Below are 13,308 nucleotides of genomic sequence, written 5' to 3' on the forward strand. Positions count from 1 at the left end.
ACCTGTACTAACCAGACCCACATTTAGACATAGGCAACTGGCCAGGGTGAATATTTTTAAAGGCACCAAGATCCAGATCAAAGAGAAGCAGCCCTATTTAAGACTGCTACTTAGAATCCTTAACCATATAATCACCAAGCCCCTCTTTGTGTTCAGTGCTGTACATGTGCATGAACGATTATAGTGTATAGACAATCCAAATATTCAAAACAATTTGTCAACTAAATAAGGCTCGGCTTTGTGAAAGGTACTATCATAAGAGCTCGCTTATCGCAATGCAGTTGTCTAACTCGTCTCGCTGAGTTTTGCATCCACTTCATCAGTGGTCATATGTTGAGCACTAAACACAAGGAGAAGCTCAATGATTATATTGTTAAGGAGACCAGGTGGTAGCCTTAACTAGGGCTGCGTTGATGGCTAAAAAAAATGTTTGGGATTATCTCTGAAATTCTTAAATCCGGCACTGCAACTGGCACAATAGAGATGATAGTGGTAGTAGGTTGGTAGTATTCAAGGACATCAGAATTTGAACAGTAGACTATAGAGATCTTAATTAGCATACCTGTATGTGAATGAGTGTGATGTGAAAGTCGCTCATTATTACCCAGGAAAATGAAAGTATTAATATATCATACAGGGAATCTGCAGTTATAAGATACTGCTGCTTTATTTAAAAATAGGAATTTATAGCCAACTGACTTGTAGTGCTGTTTGATTTTTAAGGTCATTCTCTTTAGAAGCAGTTTGTCTCCTTTCGTTAGGCATGTAGGAACTGTTTCCCAGTCATTTCACTTGTCAAAATATGAATAATGAATGATAACATAATACTACAAAAAGAACAAGCTTGGACGTCAATTCTGTAAAATTCATGAACTGCATAACTGGCGAGATTTTTGACTGTGGGCATTATTCAGTCCAACTTGGAGAATATTCAGTTCTATTCTGCAGAGATTTACTCGTGAATGTGACAGAATCGAAGCCAGAATAAGCAGATAATTGTAATGTGATTTTAATTGCTTTCTGGTAAATACAATATTTTACTTGAAACATGCCATTAAAAGGGATGTGTAACATCTGAGCCAATCCCTTGTAGATGCTAACAGAAGATAATTAAAGGGCACACCCTGTGAGCTGCACAAATGCAATAATCTATTCTTAAGGCTCTCAAAACCAAGCATTCTAATAAAACATTAAAAAAAAAAACACTGCAATTCCAAAAAGGTCTTCTTTAAAGCTGTAGCTTTCTCTGTGTTTGTAAGTCTGCTAGGTAAGAGGATTCCTTGTCACATCTCATTTGCTGGTGTGTCCTGCTTGGCCTTTGCAACAAGCCCAATCCATGCAGTCTGTACCACCAAGGCTACCCAGGGCCACCGAGAGACTGAGCCAGGCCCAGGGCAGGACCGCTGCCACCGGGCCTGGAGCAACATTGTCATCGCTGCTGCCACCCCCCCCCCCCCCCCAAAAATCATCATCGATGCCGCCGCCCCCCCCTCCTGCCCACCCAAAGTACCTTGGCTGATCCCACCAGCTGCAGGCAGCGCGGCTCCTTCCTCTGCCCAGCATTCCCTATCCCTGTGGCTGCTTTCCTAAGGTCACACATGCTCTGTCTCAAAACTGAGCATGCACGGCCTGAGGACCCAGCAGCTACTAGGCAGGCAATGCAAGGGGGGCCCAGCGCTGGAGTTTCCTGCTCCTGTCGGGACTCGATCACCCAGGTCCCGTCAAGAGCAGGAGAGAGAGACCCCCTGCACCAGGCCTGGGGAATTGTTTCCCTCTGCCCCCCCCCCCCTTTCGGCAGCTATGAGGCTACATTGCTACACAAGAATAGATAGCTTTGCTCTGAAGTTCCATAGTTAGCATGTTCTCCCAGTTCCTGCAGGAAAAATGAAGAATGAATAGGGTAGACTGCTACTAGTATTTGAAGCCAGGGAGAGGAGAGAGGCATAGAAATTGGACTGCAATATCAAATCCAGGAGAAGGTACTGAGGGGCCCTCTTACTAAGCCATGTAGGTGCCTATGCATGCCCAACGTGTGCCAATTCAGAACTACCGCCTGGCTACGACGTGGCCCAGGCGTTAATTTCATTTTTTATTTTATTTTATTTTCTGGCGTGCGGCGCTAACCAGGCAGTAATTAACATTGTACACATGCTGACAATTACCGCCTAGTTAACGCGTGAGACCTTACTGCTAAATGAATGGGCGGTGGTAAAATGGACACGCACCAATTTTCATTTTGCCGCACGTCCATTTTCGGCAAAAAAAGGCCTTTTTGCAGGTTCACTGAAAAATTGACCTGCTCACATCCAATACGCGCATCTGTACCAGCGCAGGCCACTTTTCAGTGCACCTTATTAAAAGGACCCCTGATTGCTGGTGGAAGCAATGTTAGAGGGCTGAATGATGGACAGTGAATGTTCTACAAACTGCCTCATGTCAGTCGTAATGGTTGGAAACTTTCAATAACTTCTGCGAATGGGGGATGGGTAGGAATGCATTAGGAATTGCTAAAAAGGTTTTTTTTATGTATTATACTGTGCTATATTGATGTATTTAATCTTATGTGATATAAATCACTTTGTTTTTTGTGAGCGAATAAGGTGGTAAGCCTAATAATAGAGCAGAGTAGAGAGAATCAGTCATGAATTAATAATAATTCTTTTATTTATCTCAGTTACTTATTCCATATTGTTCAACCAGAACCCCTAGGTCATTTCATGCAAGCTTATTGGCTATTCTCTCCTTTTGATAACTCTCCTATGATTTTGTTCACTCAAGGATCTTTAATGTGGTTGCTGCCATGGGGATGCCCTCCCTAATGACTTAAGGATGCAGCAATCCCTTGAAAAATATAAGGCCAAATTAAAGACCCTTTTTTTCACTGATTATTCTATCAATTAGGTTAACCAGGAGGGGTCTTTGATGGCAGAACCACCTGTTTTGAAGTGTTTTTATATTTTATCATTGTTATTATCCCTTTCCTGTAATATGATAGAATCCTTCCCTATTTTCTGATTTATATTGTAAACTGCTTTTAGTACAATTGAAAGTATAATCCCCTCTCCTACTGTTCTCTGTCTAGGAAAAAGTTAATTATGTCACATTTCTTGTTTTATTTTGATTCTGCTATACCAGTATTTATACAGCTCCATGGCTCCACGTTCTCGCTGTCGCCTTTCAACATTTGCTGAACATTCACATTTTCCCTCTGGGGGCCATCAGGGTTGCTTACTTGTGTGTCTTGGCTGAGATTAACATCAGTAAAGACAAACAATTCACACTGATTTCTGCCCCCTCCCCCACCTGCCAGAATGCAGGGTGCACCTCCAACTTTCCTTCAATGATAGCTAGCCCTATGTAGGTTATTCATTACTTTTGCTTCTGAAATGTGAGCTGTTGCCGATTGCTTACCCCTGCTCCCCCATAAATGTTGGCACCCAGTTTAGAGAATTGCCCTTCATGTGTACAAAATAGTGATAAATTTATCTTCAAAAATCACTGTTGGTTATGTTTAAAAAGCTTATTTTTAAAAATCTTTTTATTTCTCATAGCATTGCTTCAAAGGACATTGCATTTGGCTAACTCCAGATATCTTGAAACAAGATGGAAATTGGGGGTCATGGAGCAAATTTGGCTCCTGTTCACGGACCTGTGGAACAGGGGTGAAGTACAGAACACGGCAATGTGATAATCCTCAGTGAGTGGACGCTAGGTGGAGTCTTTATGTCAATGATCATGCTAGTGGGGAGTTCTCGTTATTGTAAAATTAATACACACACTTGGCAAACATAAAAAATTAATCACTTCCACAACGATATTCTAGGGTTGCCAAATATACAGTAGACTACTTTATATCCAATAAGAATTGGCAACATGGTTTTGTCAGATGAATATGTATGAGTAATGGAAGTTCCATGTATTTGTTGATAAAGAAACTCTGCCTGATATTTAGCGATATGTAATCAGTCAGAATGGATGCTGACCAGTTAAATAGCGCTTAACTGGCTATCCGATATTCAGCGGGGGATAACCTGCTATCCTCCACTGAATATCCACGGTTAGTGAATAACCGGTTATATCACATGATATAACTGGCTAAATGCTGATTTTTAAACCGGGTTTTGCAGTCATATTTGGTTGCGTCAAACCCTGGTATATATTTGGCCACTTTAAAGATAACTAGCTATGTCTGAATATCGACATAGCCGGTTGTCTTCAAACCGGCCCAAAAAACCCAGATATTCAATGCTGGTCACTGCAAACAGTTCGGAATTGAATATCTGGGTTCAGCGTGGACCACAAGAGACAGCCTGGCTATCTCCTGTGGTCTGAATATCTGGGCCAGCGACATCAAGTACTCAGCTCTTTGTTAAGAACTTGTATATTTTGAATACTAGGGGGCCCTTTTACTAAGCCACATAAGTGTCTACGAGTGCCCAACGTGGAGTTACTGCCCAGCTACCGTGTGGCTCTTGCGGTAATTTCATTTTTGGCGCGCGTCCAAAAAATAATTATTTTCGGACGCACGTATTGAACACACGTGTGCAGGTCATTACCGCCTGGTTACTGCATGGGCCTTTATTGCTAGGTCAATGGCTGGCGGTAAGGTCTCAGACCCAAAATGGACAATTTTCATTTTGCCGCACGTCCATTTTTGGCAAAAATAAAAAAGGCATTTTTTTACAGGTGCACTGAAAAATGATTCTGTGCATACCCAAAGCATGCATCTACACTACCGCAGGCCATTTTTCAGCGTGCCTTTGTAAAAGGGCCGCTAAACATTAGTTGCAGGTAACAAGAATGAAAGTAGTATTAGAGTGGAGTACTTGATTGTTTGCAGATAGTAGATATTTTTCTAGATAACTGGATGTGATCTAAAGCACAAGGTTTTTCTTTCCCCCATATACTGTATATATTCTGGTCTATTCTGTTTTATATTTGTATACCACCTTTTTCAAAGAAATACGACCCAAGGTGGTTTACAACATGACAGGCACATACTTGTACCAGTGTGCATGTAGTTCATTAGTGCAAAGTTATGAAATACGCATGTAGAAAAATGCGCACGTACACATATAGTTCACCTGTGTGCATTAACATTGACTTGTTAAAATATGTACTGCTGTCCCATGTGCTTCAATAAGAACAGTAAGAGTTTTTGAGATGCTCTTACATAATCAAGGATGATCACAGACTAAACTTGAAACCTTGGACTCGCTACAGAAAAAGATTTTAAAAAATTTGCAAAATATGGAAAATGGGACATTCATTTGTTTTTCAATTTGTCATGAAAAATGTCAACATTGAACACACACTGTAATGGAATTACAGATACGAACAATAAGTAATAAGTCAAAGTGACTGTTCTATGCAGAATTCAAGAGGGGGTCATTCTAAAAGGAGCCACCTAGTTTTAGATCGTAGTAATGCATGCAAATGGTGATATTCTATAAATTTGTGCACATACTGCCGGATTCTATATAGTGTGCCTAGAGATCCCTGCCGAAATCCAGGTGTATTGTATAACAATGTGTGTAACTTTAATTGGCTTAACAAGCTAATCAGTGTTGATAACAGCACTTAACAAGCAATAATTGGCAATAATTAGAATTTACGCACACAACTCACTAAGCATATTCTATAACAAACTGCATGCAGTTCAAAAGGAGTGTGTCTATGGGCAAGGAAATGGACATTTCGTGGGCGTTCCAAAATTTATGCACATAGTTATAGCATATGGCCCAGCATGTGGAGGGTTGATATTTGTGTTTATTGTATTTAGGTTCTTCTGCAGTGTATCACAGTCTTGATAATTTTAGACAACATAATTTGAGGGAGAAAATACATTTAAACAGCAAGTTTACAAATTTATTAATTACTTTCTACCCCACCATACATATGCACCATCTAGACGGCTTACATTCAAATAGTAACAAAAAGAAATGTGACTCACAGACAGAGTGAGGGTCAAGGGGTAGAACTACAATAAGCAGAAGAAAAGATGGGGAAACGTACCTACAGAAGGGACGTCTAATGTGTTCCAGTAGTCAACCAAGGCAATTATAGGAACCAATAGGAGTCAGCGAAAAGCATCACTAAAAAGAAAAGTCCCATCCAGAGCTAATGTTACTCATTTTCTTAAATACACATGTGCATCCCTTTTTAGGAGCCTTATCTTGGTAATTAGATGTCTACATTTAGGTATTTACTGTCAGATTCTGTATAGAGATTTGCACCACAATCCAGGCATATAACAATGTGTGTAACTTAATTGGGCTTAACAAGGTAATCATAATTGATAACAGCTCTTAAGCAATAATGAGCAATAATTGGCAATAATTAGAATTTACGCACACAACTTGCTAAGTATGTTCTATAATGAACTGTGCCTAAATTCTAATGCACACACTCCAGAAGGGGCGTGGCTATAGGTGGGGAAATTGGGCATCTTGTGGACATTCCAAAATTTACATGTGATTATAGAATATAGCCCAGTGCACGTAAATCTATGCACAGGGATTTAGGCCACAGTTTTGTTGGCTTAAATGGACATGTAGTTTTAGACTCTGTGATATCAACTAAGCGTATTCTATATACCATGCCTAAATCTAGGCATTGCTTATAGAATACGCTTAGGTGGAAATGTTTACCGCACTGATTTTTTAGGCGCCATATATAGAATCTGGCCCTTATTCTATAAAGGTTATGCTCCTAAATTACTAGCGTAATCTATGTTCCCTACATTTAGGAAATTATGTTCAGGAGTGTAAATTTTAGGAGCGTAAATTTAGGAGCATAACCTTTATAGAATAAGGCCCTTAGAGGCAAGGGTGTAGCCAGACTTCAGCATGAGGGGGGTCCAGAGCCCGAGTTGAGGGGCACATTTTAGCCCCCAGCGCCGCCGCCATTTTTGACCCTTCCTGCCAACCCTCCTCCACTGTCAGGTACCTTTGCTGGCGGGGGTCCCCAACCCCTGCTAGCCAAAGTCCTCTTCAGCGCTGACCAGTGCTGAAGAGGACTTCGGCTGGTGGGGGTTGTGGACCCCCGCCAGCAAAGGTACCTGATGGCAGCGGCAGGTTGGCGGCGGCGGGGTCAAAAGGATCGGCAGCGGGGAATAACCATAACGAACATGTATGAGATATCAAGCCAGCTCTTTCTCCCTTCCTTCCTTCCTTCTTTCCTCCTTACCCATGCTAAAAACGCTAGTGCGCCTTTCTGAAAGGACCCCTTACTTATTTATTGAGATATTTAACCCATCCCTCCAATAAACAAGCATAGTGTAGTAAATAGATTGTAAGCCAATTGGGGATAGGGAAATCCCTACTGTAGCTGAATGTAACTCACTCTCAGACATCAGTGAAAAGTGAATAAATCCTCCCATCCCTTCCCCTGTTTTCTGTATCACTCCATTCGCATCACTGATTACCTATGGTTCCTTTGCCCTCCTCCCCCACCCCAAAAAAAGAGCAATAAAATTATCTACACCATCAGAAAATGACTTTTAATAAATAGAAAAGTCACATTAATATGGAAACACATGTAAACATTCCTCCCATACACTCAAGAATACATTTTTCTAACTTACCAGTTGTTTAAAAAAAACTTTAGCTCAAGTTGCAGCGGCAAACGGGCGGGTGGGAAAGCAGCAAGCAAGCAGCCACGCTGAACTCCATCCTTCGCTTCCTGAATCCTGCCCTCTCTCTGCGTCCCGCCTTCCTCTGATGTCATTGGGGCGGGCGGGACACTGAGAGGGCAGGATTCAGGAAGCGAAGGATGGAGTTCAGCATGGCTACTTGCTTGCTGCTTTCCCACCCGCCCGTTCGCCGCTGCGGGAAAGACTCGTCTTCGTTGTCTTTGTCATTTGGGGGGGCACTGCCCCCCCCAGTCTACGCCCATGCAAATAATATCAACAAACTGTGATAACAGTTCAGGCACTGAACCTATAGCAAACACAAATGGGCAGCCTGGAGGATTAACCAGGGATTTATATATCTTAGTAGGAATCACTGGGTGCTGTAAAAAAAAAAAAATCAACTCCCTTTGCGGTAAGGAAACCCACCTCAGCACCTATTTGTAGGAAGTCCTATATTTTGGTCTGTAGGTCTAGGATAGGACCTTTCTCTAGAGGAACATAAAAGATCTGTCTGCCAAATGTCATTCTACTTCTGCCACATAATCATTCTTATCAAGGATGACAACAGTGCCACCTTTGCCAACTGCTTCCCTCATTATACTGCATCAAAGTAAGGGTTCTGGAAAGGTGCCCCATACTTCCAAATAGAATGAAATAGTACTGTGTCTCTTTTGGCATCACCTAATTCAATGGAAAAATTCAGACACCAGCAAGTTCAGAACCAGTTTTCCCATTTTGCAAACTATTATAGTCTAGTTTTTTTTTTTTTTTTTTTAGTACAAATCATCTTCTTTAGTTCAATTCAATATATTTCCTTGTGAGTCAGCCACTTTCCGATAGATTTTAGAACTTAAGAAGAGCCATACTGGGTCAGACCAATGGTCCATCTAGCTTAGTACCCTGCTTCCAACAGGGGCCAATCCAGGTCTCAAATACCTGGTAGAAACCCAATTAGTAGCACCATTCCATGCTACTAATCCCAGGGCAAGCAGTGGCTTCCCCATGTCTGTCTCAATAGACTATAGACTTTCCTCCAGGAACATGTCCAAAGCTTTTTTAAACTCAGATACACTAACTGCTGTTACCACATCCTCCAGCGAGTTCCTGAGCTTAACTATTCTTTGAGTGAAAAAATATTTCCTATTTGTTTTAAAAGTATTTCCATACAATTTCATTGAGTGTCCCCGGTCTTTATACTTTTTTTAATGAGTGAAAACTCGATTCACATCCACCCACTCAGGATTTTGTAGACCTCAGTCAATATCCCCCCTCAGCCATCACTTTTCCAAGTAGAAGAGCTCTAACCTTTTTAGTCTTTCCTCATATGGGATCAGTTCCATCCCGGCTATCATTTCCTCATATGGGATCAATTCCATCCCGTCTATCATTTTGGTCGCTCTTCTTTGAACCTTTTCTAATTGCGCTAGATCTTTTTTTTTTTTTCTTAGATACTGCGACCAGAATTGAACATAATTCTCAAGGTGAGGTCGCACTATGGAACGATACAGAGGCATTATAATATTTTGGTCTTATTTTGCATCCCTCTCCTAATAATTCCTAGCATCCTGTTTGCTTTTTTGGCTGCCACCGCACACTGGACAGATTTCAGCTTATTGTCTGCAATGACACCTAGGTCTTTTTCTTGACTGCTAACTCCTAAAGTGGACCCCAGCATCAGATATCTATAATTCGGATTATTCTTCCCAATGTGCATCACTTTCCATTTGTCTACATTAAATTTCATCTGCCATTTGGCTGTCCAGCCATTTGGCTGCCACAAAGGTCCGTTGCCGTATAGCGCGTAACTGTCGGCCAAGTATTATTGGCCGGCCATCACTGCATCTTAACATGCGGTGTGCCGCTGAGGCAGGAGAACAGCAAAAATGACGTACCGTTAAAGGTGTTTTCATCTCCCTGAGATCGTTTGCGTTTCGGTTCAGTGCTGTGCACAAGGTCTTCCAAGTCGTGCCTCAGTGCAGTGCTATGCACTAGGTCTGCCGGATCAACCGAAATGGGCCTAGACACGTGTGCCTGTAGAACAATCAACGGCCATAATGGGTTTTAAGGTCCGTCGCTGTATTGGCATGGACAGCTTATAACGCATTAATTTTTCGAATTAGATAACACGGTGTGGCCGGCCACAACGGGGCTCGAAGGTCTGTTGCCGTATAACACGTAACTGTCGGCCAAGTATTATTGGCCGGCCATCACCGCATCTTAACGTGCGGTGTGCCGCTGAGGCAGGAGAAGAGCAAAAATGACGTACCTTTAAAGGTGTTTTCGTCTCCCTGAGATCGTTTGCACCTCGGTTCAGTGCTGTGCACAAGGTCTTCCGAGTCGTGCCTCAGTGCCGTGCTATGCACTGCGGATTGTGAGCACTGCATGGCCGGCCAAAATCGGCAAACGCGCTGTGGCAAACCCAACTGCCATGCGCCATGGGCAACGTATGTGGGACTCTAGCCTAGTGCGCATAATCCCGTGAGATAGGCGGCTAACCCGAGATGGCCGGCCATCCTGGAAAAGCTAAACAGGGGTCGGCAAGAGAAAGCTAAAATGCCTTGCAGCCACACAAAGTTTTAAATGTCTACATACCGTAAAAATTGTTCTCAATTCGCTGGAATATCGTGCTCTGCTGTAAGAGCTTCTTTGGCTGTACTCTGCACAAGCTCTGCCCAGGGCAGACGCAAAACATGCGCCTGTAAAAATTTCAGGAGCTGCTGCCCAGGGTTGCCAGGTGGAAAATTTTTTTCTAGCCCAATCCAGCCCAAAAACCAGCCCAAAACCCGCCCAAACACAAACCCCGCCCCTGACACCCCCACCCCCGCGTCATCACCCCCGTCGTCACCGGCCCCGCCCCTGCCGTCACCGGCCCCGCCTCCCCCGTCATCGGCCCCGCCTCCCCATCATCGGCCCCGCCTCCCCGTCATCGGCCCCGCCTCCCACGTCATCGGCCCCGCCTCCTACGTCATCGGCCCCGCCTCCCACGTCATCGGCCCGCCCAAAACGTCACTAACCCCGCCCAAAAAACGTCACTAACCCCGCCCCCCCGCGGCCGAAAAAGGCAAAAAGCCGCCCAAAAAAACCGCACAGAAACCCAAAAAGCCGCCCAAAAAACCGCAGCCCGCCGCGGGCAAAATTTCCCGTGGCGGGTCGCGGAAAACCGCCCAATTGGGCGGTAAAACCGCCCACCTGGCAACACTGCTGCTGCCCAGGGTTGCTCTTCTCCTGCTTCCAAATTCAAAAGGACTTTCTGTGCAGTTCGAATTCCTCTCTCCTCCTCCCTTGCTCCCCCCCTTCTTTCCTGCCCCTCCCCTTGCTACCCCTTGTTTCCCTCCCACTACTACCTCTGCTCTCTAGCTGGCCCTCCCTGTACCTTCCCCCACACTTCTGTCTTCTCTGCCCTTCAGCCCGGTTGTGGTCGGGCCCCCCCTTTAATGGGTGTGCCTGGTTCTTTCTTGATGTAACTGATTTTTCTTCTTGACATTGAAGGTTTGAGAGGTTTCTTCTGTTCAGAATTTTTTGTTTTTATGTTCTGGAAGTGGGAGCTGAAGCCACTAGGGAAGTAAGATATATTGAGCCTTATAGCACATAATATTTGATGTTCTCCTTTCAAAGTTTTCTCCTTGTAGTCAGTGGCGTACCAAGGGGGGGGGGGGGCGGTGGGGGCGGTCCGCCCCGGGTGTCGGCGGGTGGGGGGGGGGGGTGCTACGTCGTCTCCTGCCACCATGCTGCGTTTTTTTTTTTAATCCATTCAGCAAGCGATGCAGGCAGCGCCTCGTGTCTGCCCTGCTGTGTGCTGTGAAAAAAGAAAATCGCTTCACTCGGCGTCGGGCCTTCTCTCGCTGTGTCCCGCCCACTTTTGAGGTAACTTCCTATTTCCTCGAGGGCGGGACATAGCGAGAGAAGGCCCGACGCCAGCGAAGCGATTTTCTTTTTTCACAGCACACAGCACAGCAGGGCAGACACGAGGCGCTGCCTGCGTCGCTGCATGGATTTAAAAAAAAAAACGCAGGGTGGTGGTGGCAGGAGAAGAGGGCTCTGTCGCTCTCCACGGAGGGGGGGGCTCAGATGGGAGAAGGAGGTGGGGGAGCTCAGAGGGGAGAAGGGAACTGGGGAGGGGTGGGGGAACTCAGAGGGGCTCGCAGAGGGGAGAAGGGAATTGGGGAGGGGTGGGGGAGCTCAGAGGGGTTCGCAGAGAGGAGAAGGGAACTGGGGAGGGGTGGGGGGGAGCTCAGAGGGGTTCTCAGAGGGGAGAGAAGGGAATTGGGGAGGGGTGGGGGAGCTCAGAGGGGTTTGCAGAGGGGAGAAGGGAATTGGGGAGGGGTGGGGGAGCTCAGAGGGGTTCTCAGAGGGGAGAAGGGAATTGGGGAGGGGTGGGGAGAGCTCAGAGGGGTTCGCAGAGGGGAGAAGGGAACTGGGGATGGGTGGGGAGAGCTCAGAGGGGAGAAGGGAACTGGGGAGGGGTGGGGGGGAGCTCAGAGGGGTTCTCAGAGGGGAGAAGGGAATTGGGGAGGGGTGGGGGAGCTCAGAGGGGAGAAGGGGTCTGAAGCTGGAACTGGGGTCTGACAAAGGGCAGGAGGGAGAATGGGTCCATGCCTGGGGCAGGTGGGAGAATGGGTCTGGGGCTGAAAAGGGGGGATGCAAAGCATGTGGTGGAGGAAGGGGTTTGGAACTGGGGGCTGAAAAGGAGGGTATTTGGGATAAGGGGGCTAGTGCTGGAACTGTGGGCTGAAACGGGGCAGGGGCTGAAACTGGGGGCTTTAAAAGGGACAGGGAGAACTGGCTGGGGCTGAACCTCAGGACTGGTGAGAGAAAAGGGCTGGGGTTGAAACTAGGGGCTGAAAGGGGACAGGGAGAAGTGGCTGGGGGCTGAAGCTCAGGACTGATGGGAGAAAAGGGCTGGGGACTGGTGGGATAGTGGGGCTGAAAAGGGGGGCAGGTGGGAGATGTGGGCTGGGGCTGGAACTAGGGGCAAGTGGAACTGGGGGCTAAAAAGGGGGGGCAGAGAGAGAGGGGACCCTGGATGGAAGTGGGGAGCGTGAGGGAGGGCAGACCCTGGATGGATGGGAGAGGGAGGGCAGACGGATTGAAGGGGCAGAGAGAAAGGGCCGATGGTGGGTGATTGTAAGCTCTTTGAGCAGGGACTGTCTTTCTTCCATGTTTGTGCAGCGCTGCGTACGCCTTGTAGCGCTATAGAAATGCTAAATAGTAGTAGTAGTAGTAGTAGGGTGGAAGGGGGAGAGAGAAAGAGGGCAGACTGGGGCAAATGGTGAATGGAAGGGAGAGAGAGGGCAGACAGTGGATGGAAGGGGCAGAGAGAGAGAGAGAGCAGACAGTGGATGGAAGGGACATTAGAGAGGGCAGACACTGGATGGCAGAGAGAGAGAGCAAAGACAGATCCTGGATGGAAGGAAGACAGTGAAAAGAAGATGAGGAAAGCAGAAACCAGAGACAACAAACTGTAAATATATATTTTTATTATTTTGCTTTAGGATATAGTATTGTAGCTGTGTTGTTTATAAATAGAACATGTAAATAAGGTAATCTTTTTATTGGACTAATTTTAATACATTTGACTTAACTTTCAGAGAACAAAACCCCCTTCCTCAGGTCAGGATAAGATACTGTAACAGCACTATACTGTACTGACCTGAGGAAGGAGATTTTGGCCTCTG

General features: G+C 45.6%; 1 protein-coding gene across 1 annotated transcript in view; it reads left to right on the forward strand.

Annotated features, from left to right (window-relative positions):
- LOC115475753 (A disintegrin and metalloproteinase with thrombospondin motifs 2-like) overlaps positions 1-13,308 on the forward strand; it is a 294,408-nt gene that overhangs the window by 227,520 nt on the left and 53,580 nt on the right. The window contains 1 exon segment of the mRNA XM_030211718.1: positions 3,552-3,697. Within this exon segment, the coding sequence (XP_030067578.1) occupies positions 3,552-3,697 (146 nt within the window).

Source organism: Microcaecilia unicolor, chromosome 8 (genome assembly GCF_901765095.1).
Source record: "Microcaecilia unicolor chromosome 8, aMicUni1.1, whole genome shotgun sequence".
Classification (NCBI taxonomy): Eukaryota; Metazoa; Chordata; class Amphibia; order Gymnophiona; family Siphonopidae; genus Microcaecilia; species Microcaecilia unicolor.